This window comes from Carassius carassius, chromosome 16, assembly GCF_963082965.1.
Source record: "Carassius carassius chromosome 16, fCarCar2.1, whole genome shotgun sequence".
NCBI lineage: Eukaryota > Metazoa > Chordata > Actinopteri > Cypriniformes > Cyprinidae > Carassius > Carassius carassius.
In genome coordinates this window covers 5,574,043-5,594,123 of record NC_081770.1, presented here as the reverse complement: position 1 = coordinate 5,594,123, position 20,081 = coordinate 5,574,043, and the positions used below count along the sequence as shown (strand labels likewise).

At 38.4% G+C, this 20,081-nt stretch overlaps 1 protein-coding gene and 1 long non-coding RNA gene across 6 annotated transcripts in view; both read left to right on the top strand.

Annotated features, from left to right (window-relative positions):
- Positions 1 to 20,081, top strand: part of LOC132159516 (SLAM family member 5-like) — a 145,673-nt gene that overhangs the window by 42,123 nt on the left and 83,469 nt on the right. The window contains exons 1-2 of one of the 4 annotated variants that reach the window (XM_059569060.1): positions 18,650 to 18,799; positions 19,085 to 19,414. The exons of 2 other annotated variants lie outside the window; for them this stretch is intronic. In XM_059569060.1, the coding sequence (XP_059425043.1) occupies positions 18,724 to 18,799; positions 19,085 to 19,414 (406 nt within the window). In that variant the 5' untranslated portion in view covers positions 18,650 to 18,723. Of the gene's footprint in view, positions 1 to 18,649; positions 18,800 to 19,084; positions 19,415 to 20,081 lie in introns of those variants that run through there. One more of the 4 variants, XM_059569058.1, reaches the window with a different exon arrangement.
- Positions 12,621 to 14,305, top strand: LOC132159052 (uncharacterized). 2 transcript variants are annotated; one of them, XR_009437749.1, is made up of 4 exons: positions 12,621 to 12,962; positions 13,055 to 13,081; positions 13,584 to 13,946; positions 14,139 to 14,305. It is a non-coding gene; the product is annotated as an uncharacterized LOC132159052 (long non-coding RNA). The 2 variants fall into 2 exon arrangements; XR_009437748.1 differs by having other exon boundaries at positions 12,621 to 12,965.

The window sequence follows — 20,081 nt, the reverse complement described above, 5'->3', positions numbered from 1 at the left end:
AGTGTGGGTGGGAGGCAGTCCTTGAGGTCTGCTAGGACCAGTCACTCAAAGCACTTCATGATGATGGGTGTGAGTGCTACAGGGCGATAGTCATTTAGGCACATTGGGAAGGAGTGTTTTGGCACTGGCAAAATGGATGTGGACTTAAAGCATGTCGGCACAGTTGTTTGGGTCAGGGACAGGTTGAAAATGTCTGTGAAGACCCCTGCAAGCTGCTCTGCACAAGCCCTAAGCACACGCCCAGGAATGCCATCTGGGCCAGCAGCCTTGTGTGTGTGTTGATCCGGCTCAATGCAGTGTGGACATCTGTGGAGGTGAGTTTTGAGAGGTTGGTTGTCTGCTTAGGGTGTGATCTTGGTGGCCGTCTCCTTGCTGTTGAAGGAGCATAAGTCATTTAGCTCGTTAAGGAAGAAGACGTCTGCGACCGTTGGAGTAGACCTGCGTTGCATGTAGTCGCTGATGACCTGGAAGCCCTGCCACATGCATCAGTGGTCAGAGTTGGAAGAGTGCTCTTCTACTGTTAGCTTGTAGCAGTACTTGGAGTTTTTGATGCCCCTCCTTAGGTTAGCCCTGGATTTGCTGTAGGCCTGAGCGTCATCTGATCCAAAGGCATTATTGAGGGCTTTTGGCAGGAGTCGCACCTCCTTGTTCATCCATTGCTTCTGATTAGGGTACGTTGTGGTCTGTTTTTCTGTCATGACACTCTCAGTGGTGGTGTTGATACAGTACAGAGGAGGTATAGATATCAATGTCAATGTCTGTGTGAGAGCCACAGGCAGCCTGAGAAGCAAACATACTCCAGTCTGTGTATTGAAACCTGTCTTGAAGTAGAGAGTCTGCTCCAGTTGGCCACACTTTGATAGTCTTCACTGATTGCTTCTTACAGTTGATGAGGGGTGAATACTTAGGGGTGAGAAACAAAGAAAGGTGATCAGACTGTCCGAGGTTGGGGAGAGGGGTCGCGATGTAAGCTCCATCAATGTTTGTGTAAACATGATCCAGAGTTTTGTCTTCTCTAGTGTGCTAGGAAACATATTGATGGAATTTGGTGAGCACTGTCTTTAATTTGAAGTGATTAAAATCACCTGCGATAATAAAAGCAGCCTCCTGGTAAGCAGTCTGTTGTTTACTAATGGCCTCATGCAGCTCGTTCATAGCAAGCTTGGCATTAGCATACTGTGGAATATAGACTGCAGTTATTATGGGGGAAGTGAATTAACGCAGCAGATAAAAAGGCCTACACTTTACCATGAGAAATTCTAGGTTAGCTGAGCAGTGTCTCCCAACAATGACAGTGTTCGTACACCAAGCTTTGTTAACATAAATCCACAATCCACCACCTCTTGTCTTGCCAGAGTCATCTGCTGTTCTGTCTGCCCGGAGCGTGTAGCATCTGGCTAGCTCATTAGCATTATTGGGCACAGCCAGAGAAATTTTATAAGAGACATGCCACTTCCTCAATCCTCAATACAACTATATAAGGAAAACCCGTATCGGCAAAGATGGCGGTTATTTGCACATGTCCCGCCCCTCCCGCTGGAAAGCCAATCTGCTTTTAACAGTCAAGCCGGGAAACATTTAAGCCTATCGTCTGGTTCCACTGATGTATGTGCACAGTTGAGGAACCCTTGCACATGCGTAGTAAAGGTATAACCTGTGGGGGAAAAGGCGTTTTAAACCTTATTTTGGGGCAAAGTCATCAAACATTTTCAGCAATTTTTATCATATTTCACTGCTGTTTCTATACATGCTGTTTTTGTGTCCCGGTGACCAGTTAAATTTAGATAGGAGCTGGTCTTGTTATTATGAAATAGCTGCCTGGAGGCATTGCCAAGATGGTGGCCGAGTGGCACGACTTGAAAAAAAGGCCTGAAAGGACTTTGGCACAGCGCTGTGTAGCCATATTTCTGTGAAAACTATGACATTACAATCAGTGCTTTAAGTGGGCCAAAAGAGGTGCCTGTACTCTATTATAGCATATATACAGGTCCTTCTCAAAAAATTAGCATATTGCGATAAAGTTCATTATTTTCCATAATGTAATGATAAAAATTAAACTTTCATATATTTTAGATTCATTGCACACCAACTGAAATATTTCAGGTCTTTTATTGTTTTAATACTGATGATTTTGGCATACAGCTCATGAAAACCCAAAATTCCTATCTAAAAAATTTTGCATATTTCATCCGACCAATAAAAGAAAAGTGTTTTTAATACAAAAAAAGGCAACCTTCAAATAATTATGTTCAGTTATGCACTCAATACTTGATCGGGAATCCTTTTGCAGAAATGACTGCTTCAATGCGGCGTGGCATGGAGGCAATCAGCCTGTGGCACTGCTGAGGTGTTATGGAGGCCCAGGATGCTTCGATAGCTGCCTTAAGCTCATCCAGAGTGTTGGGTCTTGCGTCTCTCAACTTTGTCTTCACAATATCCCACAGATTCTCTATGGGGTTCAGGTCAGGAGAGTTGGCAGGCCAATTGAGCACAGTAATACCATGGTCAGTAAACCATTTACCAGTGGTTTTGGCACTGTGAGCAGGTGCCAGGTCGTGCTGAAAAATGAAATCTTCATCTCCATAAAGCTTTTCAGCAGATGGAAGCATGAAGTGCTCCAAAATCTCCTGATAGCTAGCTGCATTGACCCTGCCCTTGATAAAACACAGTGGACCAACACCAGCAGCTGACATGGCACCCCAGACCATCACTGACTGGGTACTTGACACTGGACTTCAGGCATTTTGGCATTTCCTTCTCCCCAGTCTTCCTCCAGACTCTGGCACCTTGATTTCCGAATGACATGCAAAATTTGCTTTCATCCGAAAAAAGTACTTTGGACCGCTGAGCAACAGTCCAGTGCTGCTTCTCTGTAGCCCAGGTCAGGCGCTTCTGCCGCTGTTTCTGGATCAAAAGTGGCTTGACCTGGGGAATGCGGCACCTGTAGCCCATTTCCTGCACACGCCTGTGCACGGTGGCTCTGGGTGTTTCTACTCCAGACTCAGTCCACTGCTTCCGCAGGTCCCCCAAGGTCTGGAATCGGTCCTTCTCCACAATCTTCCTCAGGGACCGGTCACCTCTTCTCGTTGTGCAGCGTTTTTTGCCACACTTTTTCCTTCCCACAGACTTCCCAATGAGGTGCCTTGATACAGCTCTCTGGGAACAGCCTATTCATTCAGAAATTTCTTTCTGTGTCTTACCCTCTCGCTTGAGGGTGTCAATGATGGCCTTCTGGACAGCAGTCAGGTCGGCAGTCTTACCCATGATTGCGGTTTTGAGTAATGAACCAGGCTGGGAGTTTTTAAAAGCCTCAGGAATCTTTTGCAGGTGTTTAGAGTTAATTAGTTGATTCAGATGATTAGCTTAATAGCTCGTTTAGAGAACCTTTTCAATGATATGCTAATTTTTTGAGATAGGAAGTTTGGGTTTTCATGAGCTGTATGCCAAAATCATCAGTATTAAAACAATAAAAGATCTGAAATATTTCAGTTGGTGTGCAATGAATCTAAAATATATGAAAGTTTAATTTTTATCATTACATCATGGAAAATAATGAACTTTATCACAATATGCTAATATTTTGAGAAGGACCTGTATATATATATATATATATATATATATATATATATATACAGTACAGACCAAAAGTTTGGACACACCTTCTCATTCAAAGAGTTTTCTTTATTTTCATGACTATGAAAATTGTAGATTCACACTGAAGGCATCAAAACTATGAATTAACACACAACTGAAAATATGTCATATTCTAGGTTCTTCAAAGTAGCCACCTTTTGCTTTGATTACTGCTTTGCACACTCTTGGCATTCTCTTGATGAGCTTCAAGAGGTAGTCACCTGAAATGGTCTTCCAACAGTCTTGAAGGAGTTCCCCGAGAGATGCTTAGCACTTGTTGGCCCTTTTTGCCTTCTGTCTGCGGTCCAGCTCACCCCTAAACCATCTCGATATATATATATATTTTTTTATTTATTATTTATTTTTTGGGGTGTCATCCAGCAAGTCATCTGATACTGACCGTGTTGTTTTAGTACTCAGAGGCTGAAGCCAGGAGAGCATATTAAGTGTTGTTCACTGTATTTGTATTTTTACAGAGCCGAGTTTGAACACACCCTCTCCGGCCACGTTGAATTGTCACTGACAGCGGCACATGCGACTGACAGCGACACATGCGCTTTTCACTTGTAAAACTCAAGGGTGTATGGGTAATGTAGTCTCTGCTCTCGGTGGGACGAATTAGGAAGCTTGCATTGTGAAGGGCACTCTGAAAAGCGGCAGCGCAGGCAAAAGATTAAAACCTCTATTAAAACAGATGTCCAAATGAGCGTACCGGTACGCTAAAAGCACGTTCTGGGCGCACAGAGAGGTGGCGGTGCGCTCAAAAGCTATATTTTGAAGTGGCGGTACTGAGTACCGGTGCGTACCGGCCCACTTAAAGCACTGATTGCAATCCAAAAGTCTCTTACTGTGGGTGATGTGAAGCCGTAACCCGTCCATTTTGTTCACCAGTGACCACACATTGCAAAGGAAATTGCTGGGTAAATAGAGTTGGAGCAGTGTTAGCTTTAGCTGAGCTCTTAGACCTCGGCACTTCACCCGCCTTTGTTTATGATCTCAACGCCGCATGCGAGCACTTCCGCCCGACCAGGTAGAGTGCCTAGCCTGGGGTGTTCTGGAGATCTCAGGGATGAGTTGAGGATTGGTGATTAAAACGATTAAAAATGTTAAGGCACAGCTGTTCAGTAAAGTGAAAGTGAAAGTCGTGACATTTGCCAATTATGGTAACCCATACTTGGAATTGGTGCTCTGCATTTAACCCATCCAAGTGCACACACACAGCAGTGAAAAGTGAACACACCATGAACACACACCCGGAGCAGTGGGCAGATATAGAGCCAGCACCCGGGGAGCAACTAGGGGTTCAGTGCCTCGCTCAAGGGCACTTCAGCCATTGGTATTGAGGGTGGAAGAGAGCGCTGTTCAAAGATTCTACATTAGAGATAGAGCCATGGTATCAAGGTCCCACCCAAGCTCACAGCACAGCTTTCAATCATGGCGTCCTACCCATCTTTTATAGCATCAAATAACTAACTAAAACCAAACAGTTCGGAAAAACAAACAAACAGAAATACACCATGTGATAAGAACTATCTAAAAATAGAGAAAACATCTTGGGATAATAATTATATAAAATGTAATTGGATTTTTTTGTTTGTCTTATATTTGATTTGACTTCATGGAAAAGAAAGTTTATTTAGCTATACTGTATACAACAGTGAAATTGGAGTGATATATCAGATGGATATTATGCTAAAATGCAAAACAGAGAAACAAATAGAGACATAATTAGTGTAGCTGCTGTTCCAACCAGTAGAATTAATTAGTTTAACCCAAATTAAAGAATAATAATGCGCATTTGGACAGATATGCCGTCCAAAATTATGCATTATTTATATGCGCAAGCATACTTGGCAGTAAAGCTCTTTCTGATTCTGATTTGGCGAATTAGATGTGTTTTTAATCTAGATTTAAACAGAGAGAGTGTGTCTGAACCCTGAACATTATCAGAAAGAGTATTCCAGAGTCTGGGAGCCAAATGCAAAAAAGCTTGAATAAACTCTACTAGGAGTGGACTTTGCTATCCTAGGAACTACCAAAAGTGCAGATTTTTGTGACCTTAGGGTGCGTGATGGGTTGTAGCGTGGTAGAAGGCTAGTTAGGTACACAGGAACTAAACCATTTAGGGCCTTATAGGTTAATAATAATATTTTGTAACTGATACGGGACTTGAATTGGGGAAATATGATCATATATTCTTGACCTGGTAAGGACTACCTTTAGTGGTTTATTGAAGATGCAGGACAACCACTAGTGCATTACAATAGTCCAGTCTAGACATCATGAATGCATGAACTAGCTTTTCTGAATCAAAAACAGGTAACATGTTTCGTAGCTCGGCAGTGTTTCTAAAATGGAAGAATGCTATTTTTGTAACATGGGAAATAGGATTTTCAAAAGACAAGTTGCTGTCTAATATAACACCTAACATACACAGGCAGACATATCATGCTGAAACCCAAGACCGGTTTCCCGCTGAAGCTAAGCAGGGCTGAGCCTGGTCAGTACCTGGATGGAAGACTCCTGAGAAAACTAGGTTGCTGCTGGAAGAGGTGCTAGTGAGGCCAGCAGGGGGTGCTCACCCTGTGGTCTGTGTGGGTCCTAGCACCCCAGTGTAGTGATGGGGACACTATACTGTCAACAAGCATTGTCCTTCGGATGAGACATTAAACCGAGGTCCTGACTCTCTGTGGTCAGTAAAAATCCCAGGATGTCTTTCGAAAATAGTAGAGGTGTGACCTCAGCATCCTGGCTAAATTTGACTATTGGCCTCTGACCATCATGGCCTCCTAACAATCCCCATATCTGCTGATTGGTTTCATCACTCTGTCTCCTCTCCACCAGTAAGCTGGTGTGTGGTGGGCGTTCTGGCGCAATATGGCTGCTGTCGCATCATCCAGGTGGATGCTGCACACTGGTGGTGGATGAGGAGATACCCCCCTGTCTATGTAAAGCGCTTTGAGTGCCTAGAAAAGCGCTATATAAATGTAATGAATTATTATTATTATTACCTAGATTTTTTACTGTAGAGGAAGTAACAGTACATCCGTCTAGTTGAAAAACTATAGACGACAAGATTCTGTGTACTGTTTTTTCCAATAAGTTATATCTCTGTCTTATTCAAATTTAATAAAGACAATTATTGGTCATCTAATCTTTTACATTGTTAACACACTCTGTCAGCTTAGATAATTTAGATGTTTCATATGGTTTTGTTGAGATATATAGCTGAGTATCATCAGCATAACAGTGGAAGCTAATTCTGTATTTTCAAATAATATTACCAAGGGGCAATATGTATATTAAAAAAAATCAAAGGATCTAGCACAGATCATTGTGGCACTCCATATTTTACTGGTGATAAATGAGATCAGTAAACGGTCAGGTAGGATCTAACATAAATGGAAGATTTGAAATAGGCCTATAATTTGCCAGTACACTAGGATCTAGTTCCTTAATAAGAGGCTTAATAACCGCCAGCTTAAATGGTTTTGGGACGTGACCTTAAGATAACAACGAGTTAAGGATATTGAGAAGCGGTTCTTTGGCTACAGATAACAACTTTTTCAGTAATTTAATGGGTACAGGATCTAATAAACATGTTGTTGGTTTAGATACAGTAATAAGTACGGTGGCCGAGACAGCTCAACACGCTGCAACTTAAGAAAACACATGCAAATTGAAAAAACATCAGCAAGTGAAGAAAACATTCATCAGTTTGACAACACAAGTGTTGCAAATCATCACAACACATGCATATAACGAAACGCGCTGCAAATCATCACAACACATGCATACAACGAAACGCGCTGCAAATCATCACAACACATGCATACAACGAAACGCGCTGCAAATCATCACAACACATGCATACAACGAAACGCGCTGCAAATCATCACAACACATGCATACAATGAAACGCGCTGCAAATCATCACAACACATGCATACAACGAAACGCGCTGCAAATCATCACAACACATGCATACAACGAAACGCGCTGCAAATCATCACAACACATGCATACAATGAAACCCGCTGCAAATCATCACAACACATGCATACAACGAAACGCGCTGCAAATCATCACAACACATGCATACAATGAAACCCGCTGCAAATCATCACAACACATGCATGTTATGTAACGGGTTATTACTTATAAATTTGGACTTCACTTTATGAACCAATTAGGAGATCAGAAGATTGTTATGTTCGACTACGGAGATGGAGAGTTATTGCTGAGGGATGACAGGACACCACTGTTAAGGTAAGTATATAACTTTTATAAATGTTTGTTTGAACACACAGGCCTTTCCCCTTTTAAAGTAAACACAATAAAATAAAATAAATAAACAATTAGAAGTGAATCACTTAAATTCAATGAAAAGAAATAGAATAAGTCACTGAACAAATCACTGTCAGTTTTACACTAGAAATACATTAATAATGTACCCAACAGCAAATTGACAAAACCTGTTCAGACTCAACCACAATTTTGTAATATCACGCTCACGTCGACGATAGGTTCAATTTCCAAATACTCAATCACTGATATCAGTCTTTTCTATTAGATATCTCAGTTCTCAGTCCCGTATGGAGAAGGAAAAAACAGTCTCTGTGCAGGAAAAGTTTTACCTTGAGCAGGGAAAAACAAAATATGAAATCAAGATACTCTCTTGGTCCTTTAAGATGAATTTTCTTCTTTTTTCGTCCAGTATCCGATTAGGTTGGCTCGCCATCCATGAGAATCAACTCCACTCAGAAAAAAAACCTGACCACATCCAGATATTCACTTTCCAGCAATACGACGATGTAATTAACCCATCGATCGTCACAGGAGTAAAACAACTACAGAATCCACTCAATATCGTCCTCTTTTAACAATCCTGAAGAGATGTAAAGACTATTTTTATAGTTTTACTCAATTATTTCTCAATTTTCTTTATGACTAAACTAGACGAATTTCTCTCAGACTTCTCCACTCTCCGGTCTCGCGCATCTGCTCTGTGGGCGGATCACATCAACAGTATTCTGATTGGCTGAACCAATAACCCTAAATATTACAAATTATTTTTCCCACATAATTTATTCAACGAAAAAGGTTTGTTGACATCACCAATCTTTAATTATTTACGTTTTTGTGAACCCATTCATTTACAAAAATATATTTTATAATACTGAATTAGTCTGGGTTACACATACAACGAAACCCGCTGCAAATCATCACAACACATGCATACAACGAAACGCGCTGCAAATCATCACAACACATGCATATAACGAAATGCACTGCAAATCATCACAACACATGCATACAACGAAACGCGCTGCAAATCATCAGAACACATGCATACAACGAAACGCGCTGCAAATCATCACAACACATGCATACAACGAAACGCGCTGCAAATCATCACAACACATGCATACAACGAAACGCGCTGCAAATCATCACAACACATGCATATAACGAAACGCGCTGCAAATCATCACAACACATGCATATAACGAAACACGCTGCAAATCATCACAACACATGCATACAACGAAACGTGCTGCAAATCATCACAACACATGCATACAACGAAACGCGCTGCAAATCATCACAACACATGCATACAACGAAACGCGCTGCAAATCATCACAACACATGCATACAACGAAACGCGCTGCAAATCATCACAACACATGCATATAACGAAACGCGCTGCAAATCATCACAACACATGCATATAACGAAACGCGCTGCAAATCATCACAACACATGCATATAACGAAACGCGCTGCAAATCATCACAACACATGCTTACAACGAAACGCGCTGCAAATCATCACAACACATGCATATAAGGAAACGCACTCCAAATCATCACAACACATGCATACAACGAAACGCACTGCAAATCATCACAACACATGCATACAACGAAACGCACTGCAAATCATCACAACACATGCATACAACGAAACGCGCTGCAAATCATCACAACACATGCTTACAACGAAACGCGCTGCAAATCATCACAACACATGCATATAACGAAACGCACTGCAAATCATCACAACACATGCTTACAATGAAACGCGCTGCAAATCATCACAACACATGCATACAACGAAACGCTCTGCAAATCATCACAACACATGCATATAAGGAAACGCGCTGCAAATCATCACAACAAATGCATATAACGAAAACGCGCTGCAAATCATCACAACACATGCATATAACGAAAACGCGCTGCAAATCATCACAACACATGCATATAACGAAACGCGCTGCGAATCATCACAACACATGCATATAACGAAATGCGCTACAAATCATCACATAACATGCATATAACGAAAAGCGCTGCAAATCATCACAACACATGCATATAACGAAACGCGCTGCAAATCATCACAACACATGCATATAACGAAACGCGCTGCAAATCATCACAACACATGCATATAACGAAACGCGCTGCAAATCATCACAACACATGCATACAACGAAACGCGCTGCAAATCATCACAACACATGCATACAACGAAACGCGCTGCAAATCATCACAACACATGCATATAACGAAACGCGCTGCAAATCATCACAACACATGCATATAACGAAACGCGCTGCAAGTACTTCACAACACATGCATATAGCGAAACGCGGTGTGTTTAAAAAACACCATGAAAAAAAAACTCACCTTTCAGTTCAGCAACAACTCCACTGACCAGTAGCCACTGCACGATAAACAAATCCAAGTCGGGTCCGACACTTTTTGTGGTCTCCTTAAAACATTTCCATGTGTTGTGAGGATTAGCAGCGTGTTTCGTTATATGCATTTGTTGTGAAGGATTTGCTGCACGTTTCGTTATATGCATGTGTTGTGAGGATTTGCAACACTTGTGTTGTCAAACTAATGTAGATGTTTTCTTCATTTTCTGATGTTTTTTCAATTTGCATGTGTTTTCTTAAGTTGCAGTGTGTTGAGCTGTCTCGGCCACCGTAGATAAGTTTATTTAGCTCTTCCTGTCCTATATTTGTAAAGCACTGCAGTTTATCTTTGGGTGCGATGGATGAAGCTGAAGTGTTAGACGCTGTAGAATCTACATCCGCTATTGTATTTCTGATGTTATCTATTTTATCAGTGAAGAAATTCATAAAGTCATTACTATTTAACTGTGAGGGGATATTTAGATTGGGTGGCGTCTGGTTATTTGTTAATTTAGCCACTGTGCTAAATAAAAACCTTTATTAAAAAACCTTTATCAATTATTTTTTGTTTGTTAATGAATCTGCAGTAAAATGAAGTAAACAAAGGATTGAGTTCTTACTGATGAGGTCTGGAACTTCATTAAAAAGTAAGTTCATCCAAGCTTTCCTAATGTTGGGATCAGGAGGAAGGCAATGAAAATATTTTTCCCCCCACAGCTTGGCACTGCACAGCATCTTGTTGTCTTCGGAGCATCTTTATCATTTGGTTTCTGCATAGACCAATGTTCGCCTCTCATTATTTACACTACATGCGCAGATCAGAGGACAGGGCTAAACAGGCAGCGTTGTAGAAGCAGGTGTTGATCATCTTCTGTGGAGGCTATGCTTATCCACACTATTACATCAAACAGTGGTACATTCCACAAGCTGTCTTTTAGGGTGCTTTCACACTTGGTTCGCTTGCCTGGTCCAAAACCGAGTTCGATTGCCAAAACTCCATCTGTGACAGAATGGAGAAAAAACCTTGAGAGAAACCAGGCTCAGTCGCGGGGCCAGTTCTCCTCTGACCAGATGAGACATCTTTCTTATGAATGTACTGCAAATGATCTAAAGAACACTGAAGGCAAACAGAAATAAGATATACAGCTCTCTGTTTGCACGTGTCAGTCACGCTCGTCAGGAAAGTGAGTGAAACACACACACAAACACACATTTTTATCAAATAATATTTCATTAATAATGGTTCACTTCCGCAATTTGGATCGATTGCGTTCACATCAGCAGTGAACCGTACTCCAGACCTCCCTTTTTAAGTGGACTCATGTGCAGTTCACGGGTGCGCACCCAAGTTTGGAAGACAGCATTCACATCATCCAAACAAACCGAACTCTGTCGTCAATCGAACCCGGGTGTGCACCAATAGTGCTAGTGTGAAAGCACCCTTAGCAGACAAGCTTCAATACGAGCTGTTTTTAGACTAACGACAATTTTGAGTTTTGACCAAAGGATCTTTTTATAGTACAATGACCTCTTATAAGTCAAAATATCAAAGGAATTTTGGTTTCTCAGTTTATGGCCCTTTTGATTCCAATTCAACTTCCTGCATGTTGTGGCCAATACTCTTTAAATTCACATTCATGAATTGTTCTTCAGTTCACAATTTTGGTCAACCATGGATGAAACAGCTTAGAGAAACTGTAGCAAGAGAGCGGGTCCCAGTTAGGATTTATTTGGATTATTTCTGCATGTATGAGGTAGTACAGGCACTGTGTGTGCATGTGTGTGTCGTCTACAATGAACAGAGGAAACAAAATACAATGTAATAGTTGTTAAAGGGATACTAAACCCCAAAATGAAAATGTTGTCTTTAATCACTTACCCTCATGTTGTTCCAAACCTGTAAAAGCTTCATTTGTCTTCGGAACACAATTTAAGATATTTTGGATGAAAACCGGGAGGCCTGTGACTGTCCCATAGACTGCCAAATAAATAACAGTGTCAAGGTCCATAAAAAGTATGAAAAGTCATTGTCAGAATACTGCTTCTGCCATCAGACATTCGATCTGGGTTATATGAAGCGACGGAAACACTATTTGTACGCGAAAAAAATTAAAAATAACAACTTAGTCTCCTCTGTGTCTCTCCATATCACAGAATGCTGTGTTTGCTCTTCTGTGTCCTCCACAATTATGCACTGTGTATTTAGCTTTTTTAGCTAAGACGAACAAAGCTTTTACGGGTTTGAACGACATGGGGGTAAGTGATTAATGACAAAATATTCATCTTGGGGTGGAGTATCCCTTTAATGTATTTATATACATAGAGATACCTCTGAGGCTGTTGTTGGGCTTTCGTACACAGATATTACCTTAAACTAAATAATATTTACCATGGAGGAAAATAAATCTAAGCATAAACAAAAAGGAAAGACAGTACAACTCTGAAATCTAAAATGTAATTGACATTTATTGTTTGAACTGGTCAAGCACTTGGGGAAGAATCTGATAACCCAAATAATGATATTGTATTACTATGTGCACTGAGTGTTTGAGTACAAATCAAATTTACATCTTTGTCTTTTGCAGATGAGGAAATTCCTGATGAGGGGAGAGATTTACCAGGTGGTCAGTCACTGTAAAACTATTTCAAATTCATTTGCATTGTTCATTAAATGTAATCATAATTAACAAAAATGTGATTATTGTTCAAACAGGTCCGGAAGAATCTGATCCACTTCATGGTAAGAATTTAATGATACACCTAAATTACACCACCAGCAGTGAGAAACTTCACTGTACATTGCATAAATCTCAAATTGTAATCTACCCTGGCTCATTGATTTAGATGTTTGATAACCTGAAGTTTGTTCTAATGAGAAACACCATATCTGTTTTGTTTTATATTCAATGATTCACACTCTATCAAACACTTTTATGAAATGTTTTTCTTGAAGAAATTGCTTTATCTTTACTTGAATTTAAAAAAAAGTCCTATACTGTTGTGCTCTATACCAGTTCAATAAATAGCTTTTTTTTTTTTTTTTCTGAGACCATATGCTACGACCCAGACAAAACAGTCATTTTGTTCCAGGGCCAACAAGGACGTTGTTTCATGAACGTTGTACAAAACCACAAATACTTTTGACTTTTGATACTTTGAAAGATTTGTTTGACAAGGCCCTTTCCCAGTTGCATACGACACATATATGTTTAACACATGTCTTCAAAACTTTCTTTCTCCAGATATGTTTCATTCCGAACCAGATCAAGTGAAGAAAATAAAAGTAAAACAAGGAGATACTGTCACTCTAAAGAGTGGTGTTACTGAGATACAGAGACATGATCGGCTACGGTGGAAATATGCTGATTCCAGAGCTTCTGAATCCACAACCTTGTATAGTGTCATCGCTGTATGCGATAAAAGGAGTAACAGGCTCTTGGAAAAGGAAGGTCCTGGAGGGAAATTCAAAGACAGGCTACAGCTGGACCACCAGACTGGAAATCTCACCATCAAGAAAATAAGAGTCAAAGAAAGTGGGCTATTTAAAGTAGAGATCAAGAGCAACACCAATCCACTTACAAAAACAATCAAAGTCAATGTCCGTGGTGAGAAGCTTAAGTGTTTTGAAATGTTTATCTTTGTCTTACTCTAACTTCCATTCTCACTGGTGTTTTTGAGTCTAGCCAGTTCTTACAGCCTTAGTATTAATAATAATAAATATAAGGCATTTTTGAATATCTTTCGGTCTTAAACACTTTCCTATCTGTTTTTTTACCTTGTGATTCTTTATTTTACAGTTCCTACAAAAATGGTATGGGGTGATCCAAATGACACAATGTTGATACCAGAAGAGGACCCCAACGACACTTCTACATATAGTGTAGAGCCGGGGATATAGATGAGGACTCAAAGACCATACGTTTTAAATGGTTGAGATGATATTCATCAAGTGCAATATTTATTCTGACAGATATGGTGCTAAGGACATAAAATATAATTTCAATAAACTGCAACTTTAAATATGCAAATCTCTGAGCCAAAATGTTTTTGGCCAAAGCATTTATTAACCTCATATTGTACATAAACGGTATCAGGGTCTGTTTTTATCATGCTGACATTAACTTGTAATGTGAGGAGGTTGTGATCTAGTGAGTTTTTAATATTGACTCCAGTGTTTATATACATTATGTGATATCTGAGATGCTCTTTGTTAAATCACTGTGAAAACACTAAGAATTATGAGAGATTAAATATATTTTTGTGACTAATAAAACTTGACTTATGAAATGTTGTGTGCTTGTAATGCCTCACGTTGATTAATATGCAAAATGTACTTTCAGGTCAGCTGGTCATTATCCCCAACTAAACCCTGACAAGGTATTAGTGAAGTGAAATCTTCCAAATGTACAATAACTATCGAGAAGCATTCCTCTCAATCCCAAATTAATGTGGATGACTGTAATTTAAAGAGGCCTACATCGAAAAATGAAATGCATTTACTCGTCATCAAGTTGTTCCAAACCAGGGTTGTTTCAAGTGTTTGAAATATTCTTCTTTTGTGTTCAGGATTATGAAAACTGTACAGTGGTTCATGTACTCATAATTTTTGTAGCCCTTTTCTGCTCTCAGTTGTACATTGTCTGTATTTTCTCTATGCCCGAGCAGCTGTCGCGATAACAATGTCTCGTAAGCAATGCAGAGAATTTGTTGTTGGATGTTTTTGCTAAAAAGGTTCAAACTCAAGAATGGATCAGTATCCACTGTTCATGATCCAGCTGCATCTCCAGAATAAGTAAGTCTCAAGCTTTATAGCCTTGTTCCACAGACCGGGTTTAGATTAAGTCAGGATTAGAAAATATTTCCATTAGGACAATTAAGTACTTTTTATATAAAAATACCTTAGGGGTGCCTAAGGACATCGATGGCATATTTTAAGATCTGTTTCTTTGACATTAAACACACGATGTACGATCCTATTTTTTTCTTCTTCACTGTAAAACCCGACAAGTAAACTTAACTCAAACGGTTTGAGTAAACAGATATCCTTAAGTTATGTTAACTCAAACCATTTGAGGAAACCGATTGCCTTAAACCGTTTAAGTTGAAAAAACTAACAGTTATGAGTACTTTGAACTTAATTCAGTTGAGTTCACTGAAAGAAGATATACATTGCAATTAAGTGATTAAGTGATTAATTGAGTGATAATTGAGCTTTAGTGATGAACAGCTGCTGTTAACAAACAGAATTACTGAAGAAAAGAGAAACACAAGAACTACTACAACTGACTTCAGACACAGCCTTAGATGAAATCAACTGAAATAAAATACATGAAATCTCTCAAGATCTGATTAAACAACCCCACAAACAGCATCACCAGCTCCACTTATTAATAACCAGACTGACTTTATTTCTGTCAGACGTCTACAGAAGATCTTATTGAGAATGAGCTAAGGTTTAGATGTTGATTTATTGTTTCATTTGAAGTAACCATGTTAGAGATCAGTGTTTGCTTTAGTTGGGCTCTTGACCCTTGACTTCTGTCTTAGTCTTTTCTCTCGCTGTTATAACCGTGTGTTTCTAAAACACATTTGTTGTAACTCAAAAGCCCAGAAAAAATGCCATCAGGTGTTAACCCGTATCTAGATGTAGGTTTCTTATACTTAATATTGGGATGATAATTATTCATTATTATTCACAATTATTGAACCGTAATCTTTGAAGTAGGTGTAGTGTAATTAGTAGAAGTGGTTCTAGTAAAAAATGACACTAAAAGCCATTGGTTCTGTGATTATCAGTTAATATAAAAATGACTTTCTAAACATTTTGTACACATACATTTTTCTTCTATGCCAGTAGTTGGTCAAACACAGACATTAATAATCAGAATATGAACCTCTACAATGGTGACGAAAAAAAACATGCTGCAATGCATGCTGGGTACTATTGTATTACAAAAACTCATCCATGGCTCCCAGCATGCTCTGCAGCATTTTTTTTTATGGTCACCATTGTTGAGGTTCATATTCTGATTATTGATGTCTGTGTCTGACTAATTGACACCATAGAAGTCCAAACCGTTTGGAAAGTCTTTGTATTATCTGATTATCACAGAACCATTGGCTCTTAGCATCCACTTACTATAATCAATCAAATTACACAACACCTATTTCATCGGAGATTAGACTCAGTACAGTTCAATAATTGATGATTATCATCACCAATATGAAGTATAACAACCTACAGCTAGGTACAGGTTAACACCTGATGGCATTTCTTCTGGGCCTTTGAATTACAACAAATGTGTTTTAGAAACACACGGTTATAACAGACAGAGAAAAGACTAAGACAGAAATCAAGGGTCAAGAGCCCAACTAAAGCAAACACTGATCTCTAACATGGTTACTTCAAATGAAACAATAAATCAACATCTAAACCTTAGTTCATTCTCAATAAGATCTTCTGTAGACGTCTGACAGAAATAAAGTCAGTCTGGTTATTAATAAGTGGAGCTGGTGATGCTGTTTGTGGGGTTGTTTAATCAGATCTTGAGAGATTTCATGTATTTTATTTCAGTTGATTTCATCTAAGACTGTGTCTGAAGTCAGTTGTAGTAGTTCTTGTGTTTCTCTTTTCTTCAGTGATTCTGTTTGTTAACAGCAGCTGTTCATCACTAATTCTCAATCAGCACTTAGTTAATCACTTAATTACTTGAATGCAAAGTTTCAAAACTTACATGGTTTAAATCAAGGCAATCTGTTTACTCAAACGGTTTGAGTTAAGTTAACTTGTCGGGTTTTACAGTGTTCTTATTTTCTAACGAAATGATCAAACATTGATAGTCAATAATCCGTATACAGTTTTCTGTCTTTTTTTCTTTTTCTTTTTGTAAGCAATTTTCAAGCATTTTCATTTGTAAGCAAATCTAGCTGTGTCGTTTCAGAAATAAATTCTGAGCTGTGACCGTACTTTTCATCTTTTATTCACTCAGATTTGACTCAAATCTAGAGCAATATGAAAATCCAGTTTTTAATTTTTTTTAATTATTATTGGTACACAGTAGTAATAGTATTAGCAGTAGTAGACTTTAAAAAAACTTGTTTTTTGCACTTTCAGTTTTGTTTAGTCAATCTATTTCTAGTTTTGAACCTGTACAGCTTTATTAAACTTATTAAAAAGAAATGCTTTTAGTCATTGTTTTCATTAAAGGAAATTATGCTTTTGAAGTTTGTATTGTATTGTGCTGATTTTGAGATGGATCACTCTATTCTATTTCTATTCTAAATACTTGTTTTATTTAAAAAGAAAAAAGTGCTTTTAATGCTAGCATTCTATTCTTTCTACTTATTTTATTTTTGTTTATTATAAATAATGACCTTCTAACACAAGCATTATCTGTTTTTTTTCTGTTCTATTTACTTGTTTTACGTTTATTTAAAAAAAAATACCATCTAACTCTAGCATTTCTAGCATTACATTTCTATTCTATCTACTTGTTTAATTTTTATTTATTATAAAAACAACGTTTTTTTTCGTTTTTTTAAACAACTGTATTATAAAAACAACAATTAACAATTAAAAAACTGTTTTTTTTTTTTCTTTTTCTGCTTTTTTTATCTTTTTTTTTATCTTCTTCTGAAAGGAGGTGTGTTTAAAATAGTTGTATAACGTTAATGAGGAGCTGCAGTTCTGGTTCGTGCGTCATTTTAGCCTCAATAAAAATAAAATAGGAATTAATTGTATTACTATTTAATGATAAAATAAAAACTGTTCTTTCTAATAATTGACCTGTGCTATAGGCTAGTATGCTTATGCAATACTAACACGGATTTGCTGTAAAATTCGTAATGTTAACTGTATGTTAACGGTTTTTGTTCATTTCCTGCTAAAATGATATAGGCTATATACAAAAATAATATAAGAAAAAAAAGTTTGACCTTGAACTGTGACCTAGTAGTGGCACTTGCACACTTTCTAACACATTAATTTACTGCCTGCTCACACCAGCTTTAATAAATCATGTTAATATTTAGTTTTGGTTTTGTCATATGGTGCAGCTGTTGTCTGCTGGTGTGGCGCCGGATCCTGTTCTGGTCAGATGGATCCGGTTCTGACATGTTTCAAATATGACAGATTTAATGGAATGTGCGCATTCGGAAGTTCCAACTTCCTCATTTTAAGAAAGTTCTTTAATTTTCCTGTCACAGGAATAGTCAAGCCTGGTTTTAGCGTTTCAACTGTAGAACCGTTTCATATTGATCTGAAGTTTAAAGTGAAATAACGTTAATCTTCGTTGTTATCAGTTTGAGGTTTACCTCTTTCTGAAGCGATCCCGAATGAACTCCGAACGCTCCGAGACTCAACGGAACGATTGAACACCAACAATGGACAACTTTATTCTCTCGTCTTTTATAATTATTCAAATAACTGTTATCATTTTAGTACCGTTACATTTGGAGGGTGAGTTGATTTACGCATTATCAATATTTTCACTTTCACTTTACATATTTCAACGAAATATCTGAAAGTTATTTGAATATTGGCCTATTTTTATGCAATTAAGTATAACATATAATTTATACAAATATCGAGCCACAATTTATCCATTTACAATTAATTTACATACAATTCATATTTTGAAAGGCGTCAATTCAGAGAATGTCTGAAGTGTAAGTGCATATGATAAAGTCTGCTATGAGATATTTATCTAGAATCTCCATCAGAGAAACTCTGATTGTTCATCAGGTGTGTTTGGTGTTGATGTGAAGTCAGTGATGGAGGGAGATTCTGTCACTTTATACACCGATCTTACTGAAATACAGAAAGCTGATCTGATAACATGGACATTTGGACCTGGCCGCACTCGTATAGCTCAGATCAACCGAATGGCCCATAGGATCTCATTATATGATGATGTTCTTGATGGGAGATTCAGAGACAGACTGAAGCTGGATCATCAGACTGGATCTCTGACCATCACAAACATCACAACTCAACACACTGGACTCTATGGATTTTTACAGTTCATCGGTGGAAAACAGGTCACGCCCAAGAGCTTCAGTGTTATTGTTTCTGGTGAGTCGTTTTCTTGTTGCATGCAAATTTGGTAATTTTTCCTCTGAATCCATTCTCCAGATATAACTCTTTTTATATTCATTTTATTATTAATTTACTCATTTTATTATGACCTTGAATTTAGGTTTAAACCAAATTGGTTGTTTATCAGTTTAATCATTAGGTCAGGGTGTATCATGTCACCCGCTTTACTCTCCAGTCTGATCATTAGTCATTAGCTCAAACAATAATCAGAAGGTATGGCTAGAACTCTGAAATATGCAAATACTTATACAAATTAATAGTGCTTACTCCAATAGTTAATGCAAATGTATATAACTGAACTAAAGTCAAGCAGTTAGTTAGAAATCTAGAATCGCACCTGATGTGCTCAATCTCAATCTAACCTGAGATCTAGTAGGCTATTAACCCTGGATGCAGATTTGTGGAAACATATGCCTTCACTTTATCTACTTGAGAATACGTATTATGCCAATCACATAGCCAATTCAAAGATATAAAACGAATCAAATCAAATCAAATCAATACAAAACATCAAATTCTCAAGAGTAAAGGATGCATACCTGATTTATGGACACACTGGACACTACGGGCTCTTTTGGTGACAGAATCACCCAGAGTACCTCAAGTACAGCTTAAGTACCTCAGAGGAAGACTGACATTCTCC